General features: G+C 55.2%; 8 protein-coding genes across 8 annotated transcripts; 3 read left to right on the top strand and 5 right to left on the bottom strand.

Annotated features, from left to right (window-relative positions):
- Window positions 1–562: 562 nt before the first annotated feature.
- Window positions 563–2,146, bottom strand: CCM_06318 (FKBP-type peptidyl-prolyl isomerase, putative; the record flags this gene model as incomplete). Its single annotated transcript, XM_006671458.1, has 3 exons — window positions 563–1,393; window positions 1,446–1,937; window positions 2,060–2,146. The coding sequence occupies 3 exons, from the start codon at window positions 2,144–2,146 to the stop codon at window positions 563–565; spliced, it is 1,410 nt and encodes a 469-aa protein (XP_006671521.1).
- A 1,206-nt stretch (window positions 2,147–3,352) lies between these two features.
- On the bottom strand, window positions 3,353–6,296 carry CCM_06317 (uncharacterized protein; the record flags this gene model as incomplete). Its single annotated transcript, XM_006671457.1, has 7 exons — window positions 3,353–3,942; window positions 4,054–4,500; window positions 4,554–4,794; window positions 4,841–5,505; window positions 5,770–5,947; window positions 6,011–6,094; window positions 6,138–6,296. The coding sequence occupies 7 exons, from the start codon at window positions 6,294–6,296 to the stop codon at window positions 3,353–3,355; spliced, it is 2,364 nt and encodes a 787-aa protein (XP_006671520.1).
- Window positions 6,297–8,708: 2,412 nt separating this feature from the next.
- Window positions 8,709–9,464, bottom strand: CCM_06316 (fms interacting protein, putative; the record flags this gene model as incomplete). The annotated part of the gene is made up of 3 exons (XM_006671456.1): window positions 8,709–8,750; window positions 8,810–9,053; window positions 9,130–9,464. The coding sequence occupies 3 exons, from the start codon at window positions 9,462–9,464 to the stop codon at window positions 8,709–8,711; spliced, it is 621 nt and encodes a 206-aa protein (XP_006671519.1).
- A 786-nt stretch (window positions 9,465–10,250) lies between these two features.
- On the top strand, window positions 10,251–11,789 carry CCM_06315 (Hly-III related protein; the record flags this gene model as incomplete). Its single annotated transcript, XM_006671455.1, has 1 exon — window positions 10,251–11,789. The coding sequence occupies one exon, from the start codon at window positions 10,251–10,253 to the stop codon at window positions 11,787–11,789; it is 1,539 nt and encodes a 512-aa protein (XP_006671518.1).
- Window positions 11,790–12,389: 600 nt separating this feature from the next.
- On the bottom strand, window positions 12,390–14,103 carry CCM_06314 (mitotic check point protein (Bub2), putative; the record flags this gene model as incomplete). Its single annotated transcript, XM_006671454.1, has 3 exons — window positions 12,390–12,513; window positions 12,605–13,383; window positions 13,459–14,103. The coding sequence occupies 3 exons, from the start codon at window positions 14,101–14,103 to the stop codon at window positions 12,390–12,392; spliced, it is 1,548 nt and encodes a 515-aa protein (XP_006671517.1).
- Window positions 14,104–14,532: 429 nt separating this feature from the next.
- CCM_06313 (uncharacterized protein) lies at window positions 14,533–15,063 on the bottom strand (the record flags this gene model as incomplete). Its single annotated transcript, XM_006671453.1, has 1 exon — window positions 14,533–15,063. One exon carries the CDS (start codon window positions 15,061–15,063, stop codon window positions 14,533–14,535), a length of 531 nt encoding a protein of 176 aa, XP_006671516.1.
- A 2,662-nt stretch (window positions 15,064–17,725) lies between these two features.
- Window positions 17,726–18,214, top strand: CCM_06312 (uncharacterized protein; the record flags this gene model as incomplete). The annotated part of the gene is made up of 1 exon (XM_006671452.1): window positions 17,726–18,214. One exon carries the CDS (start codon window positions 17,726–17,728, stop codon window positions 18,212–18,214), a length of 489 nt encoding a protein of 162 aa, XP_006671515.1.
- A 2,689-nt stretch (window positions 18,215–20,903) lies between these two features.
- CCM_06311 (sulfate permease II) lies at window positions 20,904–24,171 on the top strand (the record flags this gene model as incomplete). Its single annotated transcript, XM_006671451.1, has 3 exons — window positions 20,904–21,110; window positions 21,173–21,459; window positions 21,537–24,171. The coding sequence occupies 3 exons, from the start codon at window positions 20,904–20,906 to the stop codon at window positions 24,169–24,171; spliced, it is 3,129 nt and encodes a 1,042-aa protein (XP_006671514.1).
- Window positions 24,172–26,808: the final 2,637 nt, after the last annotated feature.

Raw genomic sequence — 26,808 nt, 5'->3', positions numbered from 1 at the left:
GCCAGCTCATGGGCAATCTTGGCGTGAACTATGACTGTTGGATAAAAAAAGAGTGACGATACATTTGTGATGATGTGAAGAACCAAAGTAGCGCATTGTGCCAAGGATATTACGAAGTAGGTAGTGCCGCTGCGTTTTAAGGAAGGAGCCTTGTGTGTGCACTTGCGTCGCGGCCATCGCAAGATCGAGAGGCCGATGTTGCGGGTCAACGTTCCAGCGTGAAAGCCTGCATCAATGTTCGAACGTTATAACCAGAAATTCAACTTTTATTCATGACGGCGTGCGTCTAGACCAGGCTAGGCGTAACTAAGCTGCCGTACTATCAGGATAGATCGTACACTAAGTAATGACTTATACGCCAACCCATGCAATGCAGGTCCTCACCTCAACACCTCCTAGGAACCTTGCCGTTCCTCGATTGACGTGCCAGGCTCTTGATCGCATGATAGATAACAACACGTAAACTCCAAACCCGAAAATTGCAAGCTCGAGTCAGCTGTGTTCTGACAAGGCTGTTGATACAAAAGAAATGAGACATGACAACAGACGCGATGCGACGCGCTTATTTGATCTCGAGCAGCTTGACGTCAAAGGTCAGTGTGCTGTTGGCAGGGATGCCGGGCAGAGCCTGGCGGCCGTAAGCCATGCTGGCGGGGATAGTCAAGCGACGCTCGCCACCAATGGACATGCCGACAACACCAACGTCCCAGCCCTTGATGACCTGGCCCTTGCCAACCTTGAAAGTGAAGGGCTTGCCCTTCTTGTTGGCATCAAACTGCTTGCCGTTCTGGAGCTTGCCGATGTAGCGGACACCGACGCTGTCGCCGTTCTTCACAACGCGGCCGGTACCGATCTTGCGGTCGTCAACCGTGACACCCTGAACGTCCTTGACGCCAACGGCGGTCTTGGCGGAGCCGCTGGGGCCTTGCTCGAGGTTCTTGGCGAACTGAACCTTCTTGGCGTCCTTCTTGTCGTCAGCAGGGACAGCCTCGCCCTGGTTGTTCTTAAGCTTCTTCTGCTGCTTCTTGGAGAGCTTCGCGCCGTCCTTGGCAATCAGTTCGTCGAGGTTCTCGGCCTCGGCAGCACGCTTGTTCTTGCCCTTCTTGGCGGTGTCGACCAGCTGGGGAGCCTCGTCCTCAGAGGCGACTTCGGTGACACGGGGGTCTGCGACATCATCCAGGTCATCACTCGCGTCATCCTCGTCGTCTTCACCCAGAGCGTACTCGAGCTCATCGGGGGAGAGATCGTACTCGTCCTCATCATCATCATCCTCGTCGTAGTCGTCGTCATCCATGATGTAGTTACCGGTGAGGTAGATAGCGTGGGTACCGGTGACAACGAAGAAGACCTTCTCGCCCTGGTTGACGGTGATGTCGAGGGGCTGCTGGTAGTTCTGCAGAGAGTTAGCGGGGCGGTGGCAGTTGGGCTCTGAATCCGGTGCGTACCTTCTCAGTGTCGAGAGTGCAAATAACAAAGTTCTCGAGATCGCCGCCCTCGTCGTCGTCCTCATCATCCTCGTCAGACTCCTCATCCTCGTCCTCGTCCTCCTCTTCGTCCTCCTCGGCAGCCTTGCCCTTGCCCTTGCCCTTGCCCTTGGACTTGGCGGGGGCATCTTCCATGTCCTCGTCGTCATCATCGGCCTGGGTGGCAGCAAGGAGCTTGCGAATGGCGGCAGCCTGGTTGGATTTCTTGGACTTGGCAGGGTCGCTGGGGCCGCCGTTGCCCTCCTCCTCCTCATCCTCATCCTCGTCGTCGTCATCAGAGGCGGCGAGGAGGGCCTTCATGTACTCATCATCCATCTCGTCGTCCTCGTCGTCCAGGCCGGGGAAGGCACGCTTCACGAGACGGAGGGTAGAGCGGGAGATTTTGGGAATGTTGCCATCCTCATCCGCCTCGGGCTCCTCGGTAGGGTCCACAGCAGCCATTGTGATGCGGAACTATCAGGCATCAAGTTAGCTTCAAATCTCACGAGGCACACGCGAGAGCGTCGTAAGCCAATTGAGCAGCACGCCGGTGCGCAAGGAAAGCTCAAGCATCGCAAACATCATTCCCGACTTACAGAGGCAGGGAAGTCCATGGAGGCGGGAATCAGGATCTCGCCGGGAGGGACCTCGAGGCCATAGACGGGACCAGAAATGCCAGCCATTGTGGAGATGTTGGTGTGAGGGATATGCGAGAGAAGTTGAAATTGGGAGTCTGGGGATAGAAACTGAACTCTACAACAAAACGAGATCCAAGAGGAGGTGTGGGAAAAAAAGTTGGTAATACGAGAGGTGTGAAGGAGGATGGAGGAAAAGAGGCAGCTGGCCGTCACTTTTTTTTTTTCACATTGCGCCGGCTGTACCCAGAAAATTTCTTTGCCCAGTATTTTTCTGCCATCCGCCGCAGTTGGAGACGGCCCCGCTAGAGGCTACAGCAGGCCAATACAAAACTGCGATAAGGTCTTATCAGGACCGCGCATACTGGCTGTCTTAGCAACCAAATAAATGAGGGAACAAGCGGGGCATCTAATCGCCCGCCCTCCACCGCCTTCAACACTGCGACGCTCGTAGCTGTAGCTGTAGCTGATACAGGACGGAATACGAAGGGGGAAATGTATATAAATTATATGAATTTTCAATAATTCAAGACAGTGGTATCGGCTCTTACTGCTCTGCGGTTGTTCTCGACCTACGTTCATCCCCCACGCCATGGCGAGCCGCCGGCCACTTAAACGGCACAGGACGGAACGTGCAAGGCACTAACTAGTCATGCCAACTATTCACACTCTAGCAAAGTTATAGCGTCCTCTCATAACTAGCTCAGTTGGTTGTTCTGGGAATCCCGTCAGCGGATAGATATCCGGCGCCACCAGATCCACTGGCAAACCATAAATCCCGTGAGGTACTCTGTGTGCGCCGGAACAGTCTGCCATGAGAAAGAAATGTATTATAGTTCACTTCTGTTTATGGATACAATGATAACACTATCAACAGTTGGATATTACTATTACTATTCATCTGCACATCCTTCACCACCCCCCTGTCTGCCATCCAAGCGAATGTGTTTCGACCAGTCCGGTGGCTATCGCCCCTAGATTATGTAAATTACCCATCATTCCCGTAAAACTCCAGTCCGGTCAAGTTTTGAAAGCTGTATAAAACGCCCATGTGCGAAAACCATGGTGCAACAGATTGCCATGCTATGCAGTTGAGTGCAGGAACAAGAACCACGACGCCGGCGTAAGCGAGTGTCATAATGGCCGAATTGAAAAGAAGAAGCCAAACAAAATCTTGCCTTGCCTGAGATGAGCATTTGGCAACCCCTCACCCTGCTGAATTAGTTATTAAATTTGAGATATTGTGCAACGCCATTATGCCATGTCTGCGACAGAGGGCTTCTCGACCTTTTGTCGACTCTCTTTCTTGCTGACCTGATATACAAGGTTGACGGTCCAAAGCTGCGCAACTGCTGCCTGCATAGCTGGCACAGTACCGTACAGCGGCGCGACAAGGGGAATGAGCGTGTAGTCCAGGATATTCTTCTTGAATGAGCGGTGGGAAAACGACATGCCCGAGTCTAGGCCGGCATGGCGCATGTCGCGCTCGCGCGCCTGGACTGCTAGACGGTGATAGCTCTCATAGAGAAAGAGATATGCACCAATGGCCATGAAACCAACAGTGCGGAGAATGGCGGAAATGGTAAATGTCCAGCTGAGACCGTTGGGGTCACCGTTGCCTTCGGTTATCCAGGCCCAGATGGCAGACGCAATCACAAGAACAGCCATGTGCACAGGAAGGAAGTGCGCTTCGAATAAGCGGTGATACATGTAAAAGATTCGCTCCCAGTCTGGTGCCTGAATTGTCTCTTGCACCACATCGGAGAAGATGCCGTTCTCGGCCGCCACCTCAGCGTCACCACCGTTGGCCTGGTTCTCCGGGACGTAGAAATCGGCATCGTCGCCTGTATGTTGGTGCAAAGGACGGAAAGCTCGCGTGGTAAGTTTTCTGTCACGCCAAAGCCGGGCTCCCTGTCGCAAAGCAAACCCAGAGTCAAGAGCTCCCCACATGTGACGCAAGGCCTGGCTGTAGCGAGCGCCGATATCGCGTGCAGCTCCGCGGATGCCAGCGCCGCTGCCCGATGTGATGTTGCTCTGGCTGACAGGACTCATGATGGTGCGGCAGGTCAGGTTTCCGTTGGTGGCAAAGAAGCACTTGACAAACATGTGCAAATCCTCGCCAATGGCCTCGGCGTCCGTGTCCCAGCCACCGACGCGATCGACAAGAGCCAGGGGAACAGAGTAGACCGAGGTGGGAGGAGAGAGCACAGATCCATTGTACAGACCAGACATGCCGGCGGCGCACCACAAGACATCGGCTGTGCGGACAAGGGCGGGAACATTGTGAGCATTGCGATCAAAAATGATGGGCGCAGCGTAGAGCGTGTTCAGGGCCGTGTCTGGGTTTGAGAGATGCATGTTCGTGACTTGGGCGAAATACTTGGAAGCGAGGTGGCTATCAGCTGTCACATTGTTAGAAACCTGTACAGGGGGCGAACATCTGGCCAAAACATACCGTCCATGCTCGTGATGACGACATTGTTGCGCGTCTTCGTCGAGTACTTTTCACTTAGCTTCTTGGCGGCCCAGGCCATATTGCTTCCCTTGCCGGCTGCTTCACCGGGAATGTCGCCAGGATGTGTGGTGTAGTCCATGCGACGAAACTTTCTGCCGAACTCCTGGATGAGCTCAAGAGCCTTGGATTCTCCTTTGACCTCGCGCTGTTCCATTCCCAGGTAAATCTGGAGCGGAGAAGCCTGATTAGCAAACACGTGGGGTACGTTGGACTCTCAGGGGGCGTACATCGTATGTCATAGCAGCGTGAGGATGGCATGCTAGGACTTCCAGGGACTCTCTGAGAGTATCGATTTCTTCCTTATAATTAGGGATAATAATGGCATGAATGACACTATCTGCGGTTGGCTCCTCAGATTCAGACATGGAGCTCAGCTCAATGTCGCTCATAGGGTCAACCGATGAGGCAGAGATGCTCAACCGCTCCGTTGTGAGAGTTTCCGAGCTCGAGATAGACGCCTGTGAGTCGCGGCGTGGCCGATGCGTTTTGTAGTCGCGAATTGCATGCAGACGAGCATCTTTTCTAAGAGACGCAGTAATATCCCACACAGCCATGCACGCGCGAATTGGCGCAATAAAAACGAGGAAGTGAATCAACAGGGAGTAGTAGGCGAAGACGTAGGACCAGACACCAGCGCCGTAGCTAAATCGCGAGGGGGGCGTTTTGTCGGTGGAATCGGGTTTGACGAGACGTCGGGCGGCATTGTACTCGTGTGAAAGCACCCAGTACGTGAGGGTTAGCAGTGCAATGAGACTGAGACCACCCACGCGTCTTGAGAACCACGCAAAGATTGCCATGACTGCTGCGGTCGTTTGAAGGATGGACTCAGACCGCATCCACTGACGTCGTTGGTCTGAGGTTTGAAGGGGCGAAAATGCTCGACTCAAGACACCTTTAAAAGAAGGATAAATGCAAAGAGGGACAATGAATATTTTCGAGGCGTCTTGCCTTGAGATGAACGACCCAAAAGATAGACCACCAAGGTAAGTTTGGAAGGAACGCCTGGGGAGAAGAAAGGGAAAAAGAGGAAGATAAAGTTGTCACGGGGCTGCTAGTGACGAGCGAAGAAGATAATGACCCGATGTGAAGTTGACCCTGCTAAGCAGAAGGAGGGAGTGGGTGACGTGAAGGAGGAAGGAGGGGGGGGTGCATTTACCAACTCCAGGTACCGCAGACACCAATGACATGACGAGACTGCCAATGCACTTGGCAGAGTTGAAAGGAGAGGGGGATGTACATGTCGTTTGATCCTCCAGTGAGAGGTATGACGAGGCAGGGAAGGCAGTTGAAGACCTACCCATCCTGGGCAGACTATGAAAGCGAGCTAGGCGTAACTAAGGCAGTCAGGGTCTAATTCATTCAGCTAATAATCTCTGGATTTCTTTAAACAACCATACCCGTTTAGGCTTTAAAACACATCTTTCTTCTTTGTGTGTTAAGCGCCGTCCATAACCATGGCAAACAAAGGCCTTTTCAGGCGGCTCGTAGCGGTGGTAAGCGTCGTGTATCTCGGGGAAAGTTTACGAGCAGAAACTCGAAATAGCACTCCGTTTTGATAGCCATGATAGAGGCAATGTTCGTAGGGATGAGAGAGCGAGTAGGCTCGGAGGGGAAAGGTTGGTGGGCGACCAAAGGCGGCACGTCGTGGCTGGACGGGTGGAGTTTGGGTGTGCAGGGGGTCATGTTGCTTGGGGCGTGCGGTTCAGTAGTACTTGATGACAATGTACTCTGACTCTGACATTGACTGTACAAGTCGACGGGCTACACGGCGCGGGTACCTTTCCTAGTGCCGAACTATATCTTATTAATAATGAAGTAAAAACGAATCCGGTGGTGAATTGACACTTTGGTCCATAGCTTCTTGGAGGTTCAAGTCGGCCAACATTGAAGCCAGTGGCAGTGGCAGAGAAGTATGATCCGAATTGATAGTGGAATCAGTGCCGTAAAGCGGTTACTGGTGGATATTTGGATACGGCGATGCGGTAGGATTGACACGCACAGTTCTGCTCGCACGACATTGCCCTGCTCAGGCCTCGGCGCAGAGGCTCTGGACCAGGAAATCTGACATGCATCGCGTACGTCCAAGCCGCAATGGAATACATGTCTCGTGCGTCTCTGGTTTCCTCTATAGATTAGCTGACATTGACGGCCTCATTGAAGTTCATCACCCCACGTCGTCGGCAAGTCAAAAGACGTTCCGGATTCCCCAGAGCCAACACTGCCACAAACGTACGCGCGGCCGAGGCTCTGCTGAAACAAATTGCGGGTAAGTATGTAGTTCGCTAGAAGGGATGACGGCCAACTCAATCTTGACAGTGAGAGAAAAAAAAAATTCGAGTTCTGCCAAGATTGTTGCTTTCCCGTCTGTGCCAGTTGACAAGGCGCAGCACAACGGGGCTGGCGGCATCAACTCGAAAACATTCGTATTGTACCGCCTTTAATGTCAAGCAGTACCAAGCAGCTCATTTAAGACAAATACTGACAATGAGAGCGGTGGCTGATCATATGTACCGACTTACACGCTCCTCTGCTGGCGAACCAACACGTGACGGACATGGCAATCCCGTGTCAATCTTAGAAGAACCGATGAGCCCTATGAGCAAAAAAGGTACATGACAGCCAAGTCACCCAACCCCCAGCCTCGCCTAGCCTGTGCCGCGAACAATGCCGACAACGTTTTCTGGGGTCCTCTTCTTAGTGGCCGGATTCTCGACGCTCCATAATCAAGGCCAATCCCGATCGGGGCTCCCTGGACCAGGGGTTCACCTCAATCTTTTTCAACGATTTGCGAGGGGGGCCAAACTCGCATGTATATTCGAAACATTATTCTTGCCGGGCTTGTAGCATATGGTTTGGGGGTTTATCGACTGGTGGTCGGTCATTCCCAGCAAACCATGTGCATAGAGTCCGGCCACCACAAAACCCAGACGCGATAAAAATGACAAAATGAACAGAGTGTGGTACGTCATGGGTGCAGTCCATCTGCAAATCACAAAGTCGGGAAAAAACACGCCACGACGCACACGCCCCCTCCATCGCAGGGGAGAGGATCTGCTCGTCAGTTGCGCAACAAGAAAAAAAACCAGCAATAGTGAAGCTAGTTGCCGCCACGAGGTCCTGCCAGTGGCCCACCGATTCGATACAGCTCCCAGCCCCCGGCCTACACTTATAATAAACGGTCAAAGTCGAGCAAGTGACAACCCTCATGATCTAAAGACAATTCCTCGGTAGACCCCCCTCCCCGGTTGGCTTGCTTGGGAGATTGGATGCCCACCCACGTGTGCGCAGCAGTTGGGTGAGGTCGTCAACTACCGCGCGGAGCCCCATGCTGCGGAGCCGAAGTGAGGCAGCCAAGTGGCAGAGCTGCGCGGAAACACCACCCACAGCATGTTTCACAGAGGTCGACAAAGATACAAAGAGCAAAAGAAAAAAAGAAAACAAAGAAAACAAATGTCCTGTTAAAATGAATGCTACCCTTCTCCTATCGAGTTGTTCAGCTCAATGGACAGGCCGGCCCACTGGTTTCCCTTTCACTCACAACTGCCAAGAAAAGGCAGGGGGTGCTCGTAGGGCACATGCCAACTACCTAGCTCTTTGGGGTAGCGATAGCTTCACCTTGGGTGGGTGCTTGCGTATGCTCCAAGACTGCGCCTTTCCCAGCCCAATGTCCTCTTCACAGCCCATCGCTGTCCTCGGCCCCGACTTCCGTAGCCATCATCTCCGATTACTGGGCAATTTAGCCTGAGATGTGCCCTATGGTTCGCCGCCTGTTCTCAGGCACTCGGCGCAGTGCCCTCCGTTGACAGTATAGACCGGAGGCTGTGCTTTCCGCAACATGTCCAATATCTGCTAGGGTTGGGATGACACTCATTGCTCGCGTGCCGTCTCGTGCGCACTTCAGCCCCGAAAATATACAGCCGCTACTGGTCCGACCATTAAACTGCTGTAATTGTTGGTAGCGCTGCTTCTCAGCATGCTCGTAGCATTTGCGAGTCTCAGAGAAGTGGCTGACGCACGGTAGAATCACCGATGACGGAACATGCATCATTCGTGTAGCAAAGCCTTCTGTTCTTTGCTGGGTTGCACGTCACATTTTCATGGAGCCTTTTCGAAAAGTTGCAGTATGGGTTTGGCAGCCTACGTTTAGATGTTAGCTTCAAAGGGATGGCCAAGGTAAAGGGGAATAGCCAACATACGTCAATAAACTTCTCCAAATTCTGGTCCAAATTGGCAAGATCCTCCTTGCGGCGCGTGTTTTCAGCAATTAGCTTTTGCTTTCTCTTGAGAAGTTCTTGGCGGCGCTGCTCCAAGCCCTCGCGTTCCGCTCGCTCGTGCTCGATTCTCGCAAACATGAGCTCATTCTCGTCATCAGTTGCGTGGTCCTGGTTCTGCGCGAGGAACTCTTCGACTGGAATCAACGGCAGTTGCTGGTATTTATGACTAGCCAGATTGTTAGCCAGGCTAACCTCGCCTCCCCTAGAAAGCGCGACGCCCCCCTGTTCCCATCATCACGTACTCGTAGGATTCGCAGGCCACAATCTCGTCCTGGAGATGGCGCTGCTCATAATACAGGTTCTGCAGCTGCAGGTGCAGGCGGTCGACGTCGTGGCGGCGCTCGGCCGTCTGCGCCTTGGTGTCACGCGCGGCAAACGAGGCGTTGCGATGGAGGCCGCGCAGGTGCGAGATGCTCGTAAGAAGACGTTTCTGCTGCTTGGCCACCTCGACGCTGTTCTCGGGCGTCGCGGGCGCGCCGATGAGCTGCAGCAGGTCGCGGGCCTGGTCGCGTGCCTGGTCCGACACCTGCAGCACGGCGGCGAGGCTGGGGTCACTGATGATTCTATCGACAGTCATTGGGACGGTAGTTTGGCTAGATTGATGCAGTCGTCGAGGTGGTGCCTAAAAATGCTGATGGCAATCTGCGTAGGCAAGATGTTGTTTGCGAACAAGAGAACACAGCAAAGGAGCTTCAAAGAGCTGGGTCAACTTCGGGGTTCAGGGCAAGCCACAGTTGGCGCCACAGCAGCCTCCCGAAAATGGTGTGGCGTAATATGTACTCGGTGCTACGACGCCTGTAATTCAGCGCCGAGGCAATGCTTACAGTGCGGATACTGCCACATCCCGTCCAAACATGGCCTCGGTGATAATTCGTACTTGAGTCAGCCTCACTCATTACGTCTGACAAACGGGCATTGCCGCCAAGGTTCCCCCGTCGCAACAATTTCCAATCTGCATTCAACACCACTCCTTTCCCCCTCTTTACACCCCTAGCCACGCGCCAATTCCGTCTTTCCTAACTCCTCTTCTTCCTTCCCTAAAACTTCTTTTTCCTCAAAAACATTACATCCGGCCTGAACCCGCATTTCCCCTGCTAAATCGACTCTCATCGCGTCTTCTCCACCCGCGGTGGACTTTGTTGAGAAGCCGCGCCCGTCCAGACCGCAGGGGTTCCCCATTTCTCTCTGACACAAAACCCAACCAATTGGTGCTGTGGCCGACTGCTCGTGCCGGCTACGATTCGGCCTCGATCCGAAAATATTTCGCTGCACCTCCTCACGCCTCCCCTTGAACACTTGCTGCCCAAAGTGCCCCCCCCTCATGCGTTGCATCTGACCCCAACCACCGCGGCAATTCATCACCATGCCGACCGTCACAGCTTTCACACCGACTTGCTCCGGCAGGCCGAGCAACAGTGACGACGCCCTCTCCTCCGCGACGACATCTGGCGCCGACACGCCTGCCAACGATAAGCCGACCTTGCAGCGCCGCCGACATTCCTTCTTCCTCCCGCGCCGCAAGTCCATCGTCGGCCACATCATGGACACCGAGGAGGGCCTGCTGCTCAAGGTCGACCTCTTCCTGTCCGAGCTGGAGCGCCGCCTCGAGTTCATCGAGCGCTACGGCGACATGGGCCGCGACTACAACATTTCCCGCGCCTTTTCCACCCTCCAAGCCGTCCGCACACGCTGCGCTCAAGCCTCCGAGGAGGTGATTGGCGCCGGCCGCCGCCGTCTGCACGTCATGATTGAGACTCTCGAGACGCGGTACCAGGAGACGCTGGCGGCGACCGAGTCGCTCCCCGAAAAGGCCTGCGTCGGCATCGATCTGCTCGAGGGCATGCTTGCGGAATTTGAGGAGCGTGCGCACAAGCTGCGCGAGCAGAGCTTTGCGAATGCTGCCACAGCTGCCGAGGCTTTCATGGACGAGGGTCGTCGTGTCGCCACGGAAAGTATTGGGCGTGCCCGAGAAGTAATGGATGAGGGTATTGAGCGTGCCAGGCGTGCCGCTCTCTCTCTCGAGGAGCACATCCAGCAAGCCGTTCTCCTAGCCAAGGAGAGACGGCTGTTGGCGTACCATGAGTTGCCCGTCCCGTGGCGCAATAACCCGCATATCCACAAAGGTTATCGCTTTACCGAGAGCAAGCTGGAGTGTGTGCGCTCCGCCTTCAACATTTCCAACGAGTCCATCAACATTTGGTCTCATGCCCTAGGTTTGGTGCTGGTGCTCGCCGTCGCCTTTTACTTTTACCCCACCAGCGCCAACTTCTCGCTCAGCACCAAGAGCGACGTTTTCGTGGCCGCCGTCTTCTTCATCATGGCCTGCCTTACGCTCGTGTGCTCCGTCATCTGGCATACGATGAACTCGGTCGCTGACGTCAATGCTATTTCCATTTTTGCCTGCGTCGACTACACCGGCATCTCGCTGCTCATTGCGGCGTCCATCATGACGACCGAGTATACGGCATTCTACTGCGACCCCATCAGCCGCTGGACTTATATGCTGCTGACGGCTTCTCTCGGCGTAGGCGGCGTCATCCTGCCCTGGCATCCCAAGTTTAATAAACCTGACATGTCCTGGGCACGCGTCGCCTTTTTCGTCGGCCTGGCCCTCACGGGCTTTATGCCCATCCTGCAGCTGCTCTATACGCACGGCTCAGAATTTGTCGTCGACTTTTACTCGCCCATTCTCAAGTCGGTTCTCGTCTACTTTGGCGGCGCCATTGTGTACGCGAGCAAGATTCCCGAGCGCTGGTACCCGGGCATGTTTGACTACATTGGCGGCAGCCACAACCTATGGCACGCTGCGGTGCTCGGTGGCATCATATTCCACTACACGGCCATGCAGCAGTTCTTCGCCAACGCCTTTGATCGCGCTGTGAGCGGCTGCCCTGCCTACTAGACGAGCCGCAGCACACTAGGTAGCGTCATACGAATATGTACATATGGGTGATCTTGACGCTGAGGATATGAGGGACGTGGGATATATAAGAATGCATATACGATTGACGACAGGGTTGCCTGGCTGGGCGACTATGGAACTGGCCGTCGGCGGATGAAGGGTGAGGTGCTTGGGGATGCTGCACATTACGGAGTACGTACTTTGCATCACATACACCGGCGTTTGGGACACTTGATACATTTCACATTCGCTTCTATATATAGCATTCATTAGAGTCGACTGTGCTTGTTTCCGGACGAGTGCATAGACAGATGAATTTTTCTTCCTGTTCATCAATCAAAAACATGACATTTCACCCGTTCAAGCCGTCCGTCCTACTATATCCTTTGTCCTAATGTATCGTCCTGTATCCTAGTGCTACAAATGCACATGCGTTATAGTAAAGAAATATCCGTTGCCATACAATGCCAGCCATTCCAAGAAGTGTGAAAATTAGGAAACCATAAATTCGTGACAATGTGCAAGCGCCTACCGAGCAAAAAGCCAGACATAAAAAAAAGCAAAGTCGTCAAGAAAAATGCGTTGGGTGGAAACACGGCGCTACTGCGCGTGGACGACAATGTCGGCGTAGATGTCGTCGGGGATCTGCTTGATGATGCCGATGGTGACGCTCTTGATGAGGTCGGCATTCAGCGGCGGAAACGAGCGCAAGACTTTATTTGGGCTACACAGACACACACTTGTCAGTACACACTCTTTTTCTTTTCTCTTTTTTTTTGGCTCTCCCCCCAACTGGGCGGTGCCGGACCACGTACCTTGGCGACTGTAGAATCTGCGCGCGCATAATGGTGAGCTGGGCGACGATGCACAGGATATTCAAGTGCGGCCCATACGCGAACAAGAAGTCCCAGAGCTTGAGCACCTCTGGCAGCGGGGGGGTGCAGGCGCAGAGGGTGAGCACGGACGGGAAGGCGTAGATCTCTGCCGCCAGCCCCTTGGCGGTGAGGTACAGGCTGAGCCGGGGGTCGACGACGGCGAGGACGCGGTCGACGAGCGCCAGGCCGCGGTGCACGCCCGTCATGGCGCCGCGGATGTACGCCGGGCACTCGCGCGTGAGCAGCGTGTGGAACGCGGCAAACGCCTCGCCCTCGCTGCGCGCCGCGTACAGGAACGGCGCCGCCAGCACGTTCATGCCCTGCACGTACGTGCCGGGTTCGGGCGCGCCCGCGCGCGACCCCCCCGCGCCGGACATGCTGCCGCCGCCGCCGCCTGTGAGGGATTCGCGGGTCGGCCGCGACGAGTGGCTGCTGCCCGGCCGGCTCTGGAGGATCAGCGGCGCATCGGGATCCTGCTGCTGGCGCTCGGCCTCGCGCGCGTCGTGCAGCTTCCACGCCACGGCGTTGAGCAGCCGGATGAGGCTCGCCTCGCTGACGCGCCGCCGGAAGAGCGGATCGGTGGTGAGCGTGCGGAAGGTGTCGTTGCGGATCTTGGCGTACGCGGGCGAGGCGCCCCGGTGGATGAGGCCGAGGTAGTCGTCGGTGGGCATGATGGGGGCGTCGAGCAGGACGAGCCAGACGTAGATGCGAACGGTGGACTTGGGGCACCCAACACGTTAGCTTCTTTTCCGATTATAATAAATTGTACATGTTCATTGGAGGGGGCAGCATACCATGCCGTCTTCGGCACTCTTGACGCCCTCGTCGACCACCTTCCACCGCGCGCTCTCCAGCGCCCCGATAAAGTCGCCGTCTGTCGGGCCCTCGCGGATAATCTGCTGCAGCGAGAGATGGCCGTGGGAGAAGACGGGCTTGGTGGCGGCGCCTGGGCGCCGCATAGGGGCGTTCATCGTGTGCATCATGGGGGCGACGGCATCGCTATTGGCGCGGCCCCTGCTCCGCTGCGGCGCGGGCACGACGACGACGGGCGGGCGAGGGGGCATCGTGGGTATCGTCGCGGCGTTGCTGCTGCTGCCGCGCACGGGCGAGGCGTTGCGGTGCAGCGCGTCGCGGTAGTGCGGCGCGATGAGCGCGTTTGCCTGGCTCGCGGCCTTGGCGCCGAGCGTGTGCGCGGATTGGAGACGCCGCAGGGCGCGATGCGTCCGCGGCGACGGCGGCGGCTGCAGGTCCGTGTGGAGGAGCGAGTTGTGCTGGGCCGAAGCAGCAGGAGGGAGCGGCGGCGCGGGGGCATTGCTGGTCGGTGTCGAGCCCTCGCGGGAGGGACTGGTTGTCATGGCTGGAGTAGGTGCTGGGCGAGCCTGGAAAGGGCCCGTTGGGAGGGGAGCGGCCGGGACGAGGTCGGAAGCTTCAAAGTGCATCGTGTGTTGTCGCGAGAACCGTGTAGAGTGGTCGGAGGTTTAGTGGGGAGGTTGGGTGGTGGGACGGACGAGGCTGGCTCAGCCTTGCGCGGAGTTAGAGTGCCATTGGAAAATGAAGGCAGTTTAAAAGAAAAGTGGATTATTGAATATGTCAACGAATTAGTGTTATTACTGTACTAAATCCAGGTCCCGTTCGATTTCCAAATGGCAGGGTAAATGGTCTTAGAATGAGTGATGTGGGAACAGCATGAGAGTCCCGCGAAGGCATTGACGTGACGTTTTCTGCCCTTCTTAAGGGTTGTTCTGAGGAGTACTTCTGATATATATAACCTGGAAAAAAATGCCTTGCTTTATCCGAGCACATCCGCAAGCATCTTCAAAAGTCCCAGTCTCGAGATCGAGGACACATCCCCCCTTCCGCCAACCACATCACGGTTCCAGCTCCCGAAGCTTCTGATACGCAAACTCCAGGCTAATATCAGCATTTTCCAGCGCCGCTCCATGCTGTGCGACGCGGTCGCCAATCGCATGTCGGAGGCGCGACTCGGTAGATCGCTTCAGCACGATGCCCTCCTCTCGCAGCAGCTCCACCACCGCCTTGGCCAAGTCATCGTCGCTGCCCCCATCCGGATTCGCAAAGCGAGAAGCAGAGGGCGATTCGTTGAGGTTAGCCACACGCCGTCCTCCGCCGCTGCCGCCGCTGCCAAACAAGTTGCCGCGGGAGCGTCCGTCGGTGATTGGCGTCGCCGCCATCGTCTGCGTGGTGCGCTGCGAGACGGGCGTTTGCGGCGCCGCCGGAGGCTCGTCGGCCGTCTTGTCCAGCCTCGCCTGGGGCTCGTCTACTTCTGTGAGGAAGAATTCGCACTCGATCCGCCCGGTACGCGGGCAGCGGGCAACTTGCGAAATCGGGTTATTCACTGCATCGCCGGGTGCTATGGTTGGGGGAGGGGAGACAAACATCGTTGGCCAAAGGTGTTTTCTCGGCTCGAGGTGTGCCATTTGGCCTCTTTATTGCAGCCGCAGAACCACTTTCCATCTCGGAATTTTCCACTATCGTAATTCGAAAATAGCTCCATGGCTGATACGTCCTACGGTCGTGACGCTTGACAGTCGAAATGAGTTTCAAAACAGCGTGACGTGATCTGTCCAGAAGAAGGGTGCGGAAGATGATGAAATAAAGAAGGAACCCTGACTGGCAAGGGTGCAGAGAGGGGATGTATAGTAAGAGACCACCTCAGTGCTTGGGCTCGGCTGCAGGGAGCCTGGTGATGAGGCTTGCATGAGGACGGCTGGGCGGCCGCACAGCTCGCTGTCTGCCTTGTGAGAGGGAAAGTAGGTATTGATTGGACCATAAGCTTCCTCAATTAGCCTTCTCCGCGCTCAAGCGAAATCACATAATTATCTGACGCAAGAGGTTCCCTCGCGCATGACACCATCTCGCCCGCGTGTCCAAGTGTCGCTAGCAAGCTACAGTATTCTCTCACCGCAGCAAGCACATTGACTCACCTTTATCATCACTGGCAACATCAGCGGAAGAATCTATGAGAAAGGCTTCTGTAATGACACTGATGAACAGCGTGCAAGCCACGCTGCAGGTGGTAGCTATGCCCTCCATGCCTCTACAGGTTGCCATGATAGGCGATGGCAGCTGACACGAATATTGATCATGAAAATAGCACTCTCAGCTCTCCGATCGCCCTCTTTGAAGCCTTTTCTTTCGTTGACATGACTTTCTTGAAAACATTTTACAATTTGGCCACTGTACACATTCCTTTTCGATGGGCTACTACTGTTCTTGCTGGTTGGATTAACAGTCTTGATGTCTTGAACAACTCCTCTACGCTGCTAAAGGCAAGCGGATTTTCAAAATTTCGAACTAGTAGTATTGGATGTGTGCATCGAGCTACCGATGTTCTATATGAAGAAAGTATGTAAATATAGGTAGCATACTTGGATGCTATGGAGAGTTGCTCTTCCAATGCAGCTGACGTACCTAGCAAGGTCAGCGTCTAGCCAATGAGATAATCTAGAACATTTTATTCCAGTCCTTATAAGGTTTTTATCTTTATCGGCACTCATTTTTATCATTTAATAGTAAATAACGTCAGTTTTGGCAGGCCGCACTGTCTGTGCTGCTTGGATAAATACCCTGTAAAAGTGGGAGAGAGCCTAGACGACTTCCTAGGCCAAGTAATGAGCCGGCCTATTCAAATTTTTATTGCCTTGAAAAATGCCAATTTCCCGGATGGAATTTTACGTGTGTGTTATGTCAGCGTACGCCATTTGAGTCCATCGTGGAACACGACAAGTCCTTTGTCGCTTGACGCTGTCAAGGTGGCACACAGACTCGGTGGGCTGACTGCAACCTGGAGGCGGTTAACTGGCGGCTGTAGATGTTTCTGGTTCTTTGACGAAGATACCCCTGAGTAAATGTTCCTTTAAACTGAGACTGGCAAACATTTGGCGCAAGGAGAACAGTGGCGCAACGCTTCAGAACGCTGCAGTATGGCATCTTGTGTTTCTGTTGCGTCCAGGTAAGAAGAATTTGTGTCGCCTACGAGATAGTCTCTTTTCTTTACTGTCGGCATGACGGAGCCGCAGGATCAGGCGACCGTTTCGCCGCTGGGTTTCTGGGAGAAACCGCCTTGTGCGGCTCGGCATACTAAACTTCTGCTCCCTCTGAAGATGACGCTTGTAGAGCCCTTTTTAGGCAAGTGTAGCCAAAAAGGAGTAACCGCGAACATTATTAACAACACGAGGGCGCTTGTTCGGCTACCCGGCACACTGGGCGGCGACGTCATTGGAACCAACCTTCCAGGCAACATCTTGAGAATATGGATTATGCGGTACGCAAAATTAGGAGTAGTAGAGCTGATAGCATTATTTCCAGATTGTGAATTCGCCGAGCTTCAGATCAATAGAGCGTGCATTATACCCAGGACTGGCTGCACATAGACAGAGCTACGCATGCGCAAATACGAAAGGAGAGCCGCGACTCTTTGCCAGCATGCAATATTTCTCCAACTTGGAGCAAAATCATGTTCCCGGAAATCCTACACACTCGAAACACAGTGAGCCGAGTCCATGGGCGGACCTTTCTTTGTCTCTGATCCGGAGAACAAACAGACAAGGCGGACCTGGCAGCTCCAGAGAATGACTTGTCGTGTTGCCCTTTCATATTTTTTTATAGGAGGTCTTAACAAAAGGGAAACTCTAGTTTCAAGCATCTTTTTGTCAAGGCGGTTAATGCAGCAGGTAAGACTTCAACTAGAATGGCTGAAACGTACTCGCGTACCTCGCAGGCCACGCGCGCGCGCATCGCCTACAACTGAGGGTGAGGAAATCAGTATTGGGGGAATAGAAGAAAGATTGCTCAAAGGGTATGATGCCGGCGTCAGGGCTCGTCAGACAGGTATAAAGGTGCGTGGCAGCCCTTCATCTTGAATGTCTCTTTTACGGCCTGTTCAGCGACACACCATCAACAAAAAACAATCCCGCCTTGTGTCCTCACCTAAGTTATCAGATCTCTACTCCCTGAAAACGAAAATCGAAAACCCTCCTCCCGCACCGAGCTTGCGTCGCTCCCTCGATACGTGTTAGCATTCGACTACAAGAAACTGCCATGGGGTGTGGTGGGAGCAGACCCGTCAAGAAACTTGATCTCTCGGGCGTCGAACCCTACGATCTGGTAGTGATCGCTTGTCCGCCATGGTGCAAGCGCCATTTGCTGGTGCCCTGTTCCCCAGAAGAACTCGATCCCGAAGAAGAGAGGCTTCCACCAGAACAGAAGGAAAGGATCTTGATACATCTATTGACCGAGTATGTGGATAAAGTCGTACGCAAGCCTGGTGTGGGCAAGATGAGGTTGTGCGGGAGTGGCGAGTATACACACGAAAGTAACGATTATTATGAGGTTCTCTGTGTCGCGTGGGATGCCGCGTTCGCCTCCCAATTGAGCGCGGAGGTGACCGATCATTTTACTCAACCTCTTCCCCCCCACTATGGCGTGAAGACGCTCCCTGATGGCCCCAAGTTCGTCTACGAGCCCATAACCGGGGGCGGCAAGTTTATCGTCCTAGATTCGCTTCGCAAGGGCGAAGACCAAAAATAGGGGGAAGACAAGTGCCTATCACAGAATGCGCGCTTTAGGGAGCTGCGCATGCTGCTGGTGAGGCACACGAGTGTCGAATAGCGGCTAGCAAGAAGCAAGTGGTGACGGAGATTACAGATCAATAGTGCAGAGACATACATGACAGCGGCGATTCTATTATCCACTACAAACTGAGATTGTATCCCACGTGTCCTCGTTTGGTTCTAGATGCACCGATATTCTTTACTACATGTTCTTGTTCGTTTCAAAAGAAAACAAGACCAATCGTTTCTCTTCCAAGAAACAAGGCACGTAGCCGTACGTGCTCCGCGTAAGGGGCGGGAAATAGTCCTCAAACAGGGCGCGTCTGCTCCCTGAGAATGGCGGTATATGTAAATGGATTGAGCAAACAGACAAGCCTTGAGAGGTGGACGGTGGACCATCTTCTTTCGCCTGAAGCATCTTTTTTGTCACAAGCGGTTGGCGTAACGAGTAAGACCTCAGTAACCAGCATAGCCGAAACGGACGTATGTAGCAGCTACGCGCGCGCATCGTAGCCAGGGTGGCATGACTCCTTTATGTCATTTGGGAATGATGCATCAAGGTCACGCTGCCAGCGCCAGAGGTTCGCCAGAACAGGATAAAGGTGCGCGACAGCCCAGTCGGTCTTGAGATTTCCTTTGCGGTTCAGATACCAAAACCTTCAACAACAAAACAACCTTACCTTGCACCACTACCTCGATTACGTGCTATCGAATACCACTTTTGTTTCTTTTCAAGGAAAAAAAACTCGACCTCGTCGATACGTTCTTGCATTTGCTTGCGAAAACAGCCAATCGTTCTTGACGTGGTGCTATCGTGGGGTGCACCCAAGACGCCGAGATGGTAAATGGTTGGCCGATGCTGGTGTCTGTGGATACAAGAAAATCGTCGATACAAGAGCAAGAAAGGATACTAAGGGAAAGGGTGCTTGGGGGCCGCCACTTCAAAGTGCTCCGCAGAGACGAAGAATATTACAACTACCCCTTTCTCAGGCTCGAGTTTCCCTTTTCCGTCAATCGGCTCGCATTTTGTAAATCCTTTACGGACATGGATTATACTCATGGAATCACCATTCATGGAATCGCCACAAATGATGAGGATATCATGATCCCGCCATCCCTCAAGGGAATCATCAAGAATCGTCTCGAATGTTAGGTTCTGAGCAAGGCCATGCAAGCTCTAATGAAGTGCAAGGGGGCGAAGAAGGTACCATGTCATGAAGGATTCTGGGCGGCTGTATTGAGACGCCGAAGGAAAAGGGGTCTAGTTGAGCAGGGGGGGAGGTCAACGACGCAAGTTACTCTATGATATGCAAGGACGTCAGCAGTGGTCGAAGGTTATATATTGTTTCCAATCAACAATCCAATGTGCTTCTGAACAAGGTTTACTGTGTACAACAAGCAGCAGAATCCGCCATAGCCAGGCAAGGTTCTGGGCGAAAACATGAGAATGGTCCTGGGGCAAGATGACGTGAAGCCCTGAACAAGCAACCAATGCCTCGGGGGTCAGCCCGGATGCAAATTCGGCGCCGTGCTGGTGTTTCCGAATGACGTAGTGCCAAGATGGTGGTAAAGAACTGACGTCGTACGCCGTGGCTCGCACCATGTGGTTTCGAGCGAACGGCTGTCCCGGCATGTGGCATGACTTGATGTGGGAGTACAGAAGCTGGGCCATGGTGAGATGACGTCCAGCCAAGTCGACAAATCTAGAGGCGACGGGCCAGGGTTGGGTGTACGAGGCTTCATCTCTAGCCCAGCCGTGTCGTCGTCTGTCTTCATGGTGCCTAGGCTCTGATTCAAGCTTTGGTCAGGGCTGCGGCGAGCCATCTCTGCCGCCAAGAGGCTGCTCTGTTTGTCCTGGCTTCGGAATGTGAATGTCCCTCTCAGTGTTCAATAAGACTTTAGGACGAATGGTTCCATGTTGCCCGAATTTGACCCCGTCTCGACCAGCAGAGCGGCCTGGGAAATAAATACCAACTCTGAACCATGTTTGGACAAGGCTGCGGCAAAGGCAAGCCAAGACTTGTCGGACGGCAAATCGGTGCCGCGAGAGGGTCCGGGACCTCGGAGTATTTATCTGAGATATAGTTTGGTGGCTGTGGGTGGGATCGGCGTGTCCACAGCGTTGCAGAGGCTACAACGGATGGATCTGGAAGTGACGTCTGCGGAGATTGATGGATGCAGAATTGTGCAGTGGAATCAAGTCATGGTACTGATGGAATCGGACCGTCGGGAATCAAAAGGTTGGAACGATGATGCAATTGCTTTGCAGAAGAGGTAAGGAGGGCTTGTTGCGAGTAATGGCGGGCGTTTGTCAGCATCCAACGCCTGGAGTTGCTAATTTCAGAACCATCGTGCCCTGGAAATACCGTCCACGGCTCCAGCGCCTAAATCATAAATCCGGAGATGCACCCTTGTACCGACTACATCACTAATCGAGATTTCTTCGTCTGGTCTCGAGTACCATCTACCTTTTCAAACTCAAACACCCACTGTATCTTGTGGACTCGGCGCTGGCCCTTTGCTGCTCCAGGCTAGAGCCGATGGCGACATAGTCTCCATGTGGACCGTCAACGCCATGCTGATGTCGTGATTCCCCAGTGTTGAACCAGACAAAGAAGAACAAGGAAGCCAGGAAAAAAGGGCTCGTCGGGGCGGCAAAGGCGGCCATGGCCACCGTCCTGTCGGCACTTGACGGCATCTCCCTTGCGAAGACAGACAACATCAACAACCCCGCCACCTTGTCGATTCCCTCCCCAGGCTTCCCCCACGACTTTGACATCTCGCCCGACTTCATCTGGTCTGACCGCCGCGCAGATTTATTAAAGCCTTTCCCGACCCTTCCTTCCATCACCGCCACCCCGGACGCCTCTTGCGTTCTCCTTTGGTCTCGCCCCGCGTTTCTTTGTTCGCTGCTCAAGTCATCCGTCCCCCCCAGCGCCCAGCTGACCCCACGCCGACAAGCCGCCGCAGATTCAACGTTGGGTCGAACCAGCAGGGTGTGTGTGTCTCGTGGGCTCGTCGGCTTACACAACAAAGCCTGCGAGAGGCTCTCTTAATATCCCAGCGCCGGCCAAAAGCCACAAACACCAAACCGCGCCCGCCTGTCTCGTTTCCCCCCCCTCCCACTACGTCGGCGGCGTGCCTGCGTGGCCGCGACGGCTTCTCTCTTGGCTTACTCGTCACACCCGATTCTGCCTGCCCCTCCCCCGGCGTGCTGCAACGGTTTGCTCTCCTTGACGGACCGAAGAGGCTGTTGGACCCCTAAATCAGCTGGCGCATGCCCGGCTGCACTGTCTCAGATCTCCTCACGCCGTCAGTTATCAGCATCGACATGATGTTCTAGGTCCCAACCTCACCTCTCACGATATATTCCCCTCCTCGCCTCCTTTCCCCTCTCTCTTTCTCTTCCCCTCCTCCACACAAGCCACAGACATGCCGGACACTTCCAGCAAGATCCGCCAGGGCCTTGCCAGGGGCCTTGGCATACAGCTGGAGGACCCCGACCGCGGCCGCGATGCCGTCACCAGAGGCGAGTCGGTCATGTCGGCCCAAACCAGTGACTCTTTCTTCGAGGGCCCTCCGACCTCTTTCGAGTGGATTCAGGAGCAGGCCCCTACGCGCGAGGAGACAACTGCCTACATCAAGTCTCTCTTCCCTTTTCTCACCTGGATCACCCACTACAACTTGCAGTGGCTGGCTGGTGACCTCGTCGCCGGCATCACCATCGGTGCTGTCCTCGTCCCTCAGGGCATGGCTTATGCACTGCTCGCCAACCTCGAGCCCCAGTTTGGTCTGTACTCGTCCTTTATGGGAGTCATCATCTACTGGATCTTTGGCACCTCGAAAGATATATCCATCGGTCCCGTCGCTGTCCTTTCCACAGTCGTTGGCACTGTTGTGGCCGATTTGAAAGCAGCTGGCCTGTCGTACTCGGCAAACGTCATTGCCTCTGCTTTGTCCATCATCGCTGGCTGCATTGTGCTGGGTATGGGCCTGCTGCGGCTTGGTTGGCTTGTTGACCTGATATCCATCACGTCTCTATCGGCCTTCATGACGGGCTCCGCTATTACCATTGCTGTCAGCCAGCTGCCTGCTCTGCTCGGTCTGCACGGCTTTTCCAACAGAGATGCCCCATACAAAGTCGTCATCAATACTCTCAAGCACCTTCCTCACGCCAAGCTCGATGCTGTCCTCGGTCTCACCGCGCTGTTCCTACTCTACCTCATCCGATACACCCTGACGCGCGCCGCCGAGCGCTGGCCCAACAAGAAGCGCATCATCTTCTTTGCCAATACCATGCGGACCGTCTTTGCGATTCTGCTCTACACCATGATCTCGTGGCTCGTCAACCGAAGCCGCCGTGGGCACCCGGCGTTTAGCGTCCTTGGTGTCGTTCCCAAAGGCTTCCAAAACGTCGGCCCGCCTCTGTTGGATAGTGCGCTCATCTCTAAATTCGCCACGCACCTGCCTGCCACTGTCATTGTCATGCTTGTGGAACACATTGCCATTTCCAAGTCCTTTGGCCGTGTCAACAACTACACCATAGACCCTTCGCAAGAAATGGTCGCCATTGGCATGACCAACATTCTTGGACCCTTCCTTGGCGGCTATCCCTCGACTGGCTCATTCAGCCGCACTGCCGTCAACTCCAAGGCCGGTGTCCGCACCCCCGCTGCTGGCATCATCACCGGCCTCGTGGTCTTGATTGCCACGTACCTTCTCACAGCAGTCTTCTTTTACATCCCGAGTGCCTCACTTGCTGCCGTCATCATCCACGCCGTCGGCGATCTCATCACGCCTCCCAACACTGTCTACCAGTTTTGGCGCGTCTCGCCTCTCGAGGTCTTTGTCTTTTTCATCGGTGTCTTTGTTAGTGTCTTTGTTCACATTGAAGAAGGCTTGTACGCCACCGTCTGTCTTTCTGCGGCCATTCTCCTCTTCCGCATTCTCAAGGCACGGGGTCGATTCATGGGCAAGGTCCGTGTCCACTCCGTTTTGGGCGACCACGTCATCGGAGCCGACCACAAGCAGCTTGTTGGCGAGTATGGCACTTTTACCGAGACGCTCGAGCACTCGTCCCGCAACGTCTTTTTGCCTCTGGACCACGGCGACGGTTCCAACCCCGAGGTGGAGCTCGAGAACCCGTATCCCGGCGTCTTCATCTACCGCTTCTCGGAAGGCTTCAACTACCCGAATGCCAACCATTCTCTGGAATATCTCGTCGACTACATCAAGTCCCAAACGCAACGCACCAGCGCCGAGATGTTTGAGCGCAAGGGCGACCGGCCATGGAACAACCCCGGCCCCCGCAAGACTGCCAAGAGCCGCGAAACCCGCGAGGATCAGCTGCCGAACCTCAAGGCCATCATTCTCGACTTTAGCTCCGTCAACAATGTCGACATTACTTCGGTCCAGCGCCTCATCGACGTGCGCAACCAGCTCGACCAGTACACGGCCCCCGAAGTCGTCGACTGGCACATTGCCTGCATCAACAATCGCTGGACCAAGCGCGCCCTCATCGCCGGCGGCTTTGGCGTGCCCACGACGCCGTCGGACGGCCTGCCTCACCGCTGGCGCTCGATTTTCAGCGTAGCCGAGATTGGCGGCAAGAACTCTGCCGCTGCCGTCGCCGAGGAGAGCGCGCACGACCGCGATCTGGCCCTCGGACGCCGCCACAGCCTAGTGCTTGACGAGGAGATGGGCGAAGCAGGTGACTTGGGCATCTCCGACTCGGACGAGCCCGTCTCCGCGAGCGTTTTTGACGAGAAGCCGCCGAATCTGGTAGCCACCCTTTGTCAGCGGCGCAAGGGTGCCGTCGTGAGCGGATTGGATAGGCCACTCTTCCACATTGATCTGACGAGCGCCGTTCAGAGCGCCATTTCCAACGTCGAGGCTAGAGAAGAATTCCGCGCTGAATCTGTCAGGGCGCCTTAATTATGGTTATCTCATACATTTGTCATTTTTTAGCGAGCATATTGTTGATACATACATACATATTTATTACAAGTTGGGCTGTTAGTGCCCTGCGCAAGACGCCAACTTGCGCTCAACAGCATTTTTGCACAATACAACGAGCAACCGCGGCAAAAGCCTTGCCTGCGCATGCAATCACCACACCAGTCACCCTTTGCATATATGTGATTTTCCCTGATTTATCAAGGCGTCGCTGGAAGAGTTTCCCTGCCTCCGTAGTGTAGCTTACATTGCCGCGACGATGACCACCATTCGAGCTCTCCACGCAATTCGAGGTGTAAATACGTCTCTGGTGCTTCTTCTGGTGGAGCGAAGAGGACACGGATGAGGCGAGGAGGGATAATAATAAAAGGCCATTTCTCGACATGGGCGACTAGCAGCCAGAAACCATGCATCCACGGCGATGCGGCGTTCCAGATGGTGCAGAGCAACGCGACCAACACTGACGCATGTGCCGTTGGAGTTGCCCGAGGAGCTCGATGCCTTGCTCTACGTCGTCTGGCCGCCGGCGTTGGCAACAACGAGGACATCTTTGGCGCAGCGGCGGCCCGGTCAGCGCGTCTATCCGCATATCTGCCAGGCATCTTCATCCAATGCCAAGAGTGGTCATGGTCTTGACGAAGGCCGAGGGCAATGGGACAGTGTTGTGGCGTAAAAAGGTTATTGGAAGCATGGCAGGCACGAGGGGCATCGTAGGAGCTGCGGCATCTACGACAGAGGGCTCCCGACGCTGTGCAGCCGATTTATGTTAGAGCAAGCCGTTGCAGGACTCGGCCCGCGACAATTTATTATATTTATGTATCATAGCTTACTATATCATATCAAATTTCAGAATTATATATAATCAGCATCTATAATTGTAATTACTATGTAAAATTATTACATTTCATCTTAACAACATCGCCTTAATGTGTTGTAGGCTATAATGTGGAACTTTTGTCCTCCCCACTGTAGACGTATTAACGATATTTGAGATGGCAAACGTACAGCTTTGTCTTTTCCTTCCATGACATCGCATTCCATCTACTGATACCCCGCCCTTTTCATTCGTCAGCTTGTCAATCAGCTTGATTAATTAGCTTCAACTACGGAAGAGAGAAACAACCCCGGACGCCGTCGCCATGCCGGTGGGCATACAGCGGCTCAACGCGCGACGCACGCAGCCAAACGCCAATATCGTCTTCATCAAGCCTCTACCAGGCCCCGATTCCGCCATTGCCGAGAACTTCCTCGAGCGCATCGCCGCACAATGCCGTACGTCCCACCTATCCAGTTTTCCCCCTCGAACCGTCACTCACAGGCCGCGCAAAAGTCCCCATCATGAAGGAGCACCACCTCTCCGTCGTGACGCTCGAAGAGTACGAGCCCAACCGCGAGTTTGTCGGCCGCAACTTCAACGCCGGCGAGGTGATCCAGCTGGTCCTGCGGTCCGCGCGCCCGCCGCACCGCTGGCTGCCGTTCCGCTACGTGCAAATGGTCATGATGCACGAGCTCGCGCACTGCACGCAGATGAACCACGCGCGCGCCTTCTGGGCCGTCCGCAACGCCTACGCCGCCGCCATGACCCGCCTCTGGGCCCGCGACTACACCGGCGAGGGCCTCTGGGGCCGCGGCGCCGCGCTCGCCACCGGCGCCGCCTGGGAGCACAACACCCTAGCCGCAGACGAGCCCCTCCCGGAGCACCTCTGCGGCGGCACCTACCGCTCGCGCCGGAGAGCAGGCAGGAAGCGCAAACCAAAGGCCTCGTGGCGCGAGCAAAAGGAGAGGCGCATCGCGAAAAAGTTTGGCACCAATGGCATGCCGCTCGGGGCGGACGAGGAGGAGAAGCTGAGGCTCGAGGGCGGCAAGAAGAAGCCGGGGAGGCCGCGCGTGGCTGGCAGTGCGAGGGGCAGGGAACTGCGGGCGGCGGCGGCGCTGGCGCGGTTTGACAAGCAAGTCGTAGAGGTCAAGGAGGACGAGGAGGAGACGGCGAGCGGCAGCGAGTACGAGGAGGAGGAGGAGGGTGTGGATGCGGTGGATGTGGATGGGAAGTTGATGAAGGACAAGGACGGATGCGCGCTGGTAAAGGTGTGCGAGGACGAGGACGGGAATGACCCGGCGGCGAGGAACGAGCTCGATGAGCTGCGCCGCGTGTTTGCGCAGCCCCCGACACCGAACGGACGCGATGGAGGCAGTGCGGCCGAGGAGGAACATGTGCCGCGCATCAAGAACGAGCCGAATCTCAGCACCGGCCCGCGCTCGCTACACGTCCTCCCCGCCCGCGCTACATCCTCGTTCGCGGCCGAGCCGCCGGAGCTGTCCCTGCACGACATCCCGCACATCCGCGACGCGCCGCCGTCCAAGCTCGCCGCCGTACACCGGCGGGACTTGACGCTGGGCCCCGACGCCGCGGCACCGCCTGCAAAGGCACGACCAGCGATTACCATCCACCGTCTCCCAAAGACAGCAGCACAGTCGCCGCGCAAGGAGCAAGCAGCGCCGACAACCGGTCCTGCCGGGCCAGCGGCTACCACCGCCACGTGCCCGGTGTGCTTGCTGGACAATGACGCCGCGGCGGCGCGGTGCGCGGTGTGCGCGCACGTCCTGCGGCCGGACGCG

This window comes from Cordyceps militaris (genome assembly GCF_000225605.1).
Source record: "Cordyceps militaris CM01 unplaced genomic scaffold CCM_S00004, whole genome shotgun sequence".
Taxonomy (NCBI): domain Eukaryota; kingdom Fungi; phylum Ascomycota; class Sordariomycetes; order Hypocreales; family Cordycipitaceae; genus Cordyceps; species Cordyceps militaris.
The sequence above is the reverse complement of the archived record's forward strand: the minus strand, read 5'-3'. Positions and strand labels throughout refer to the sequence as shown.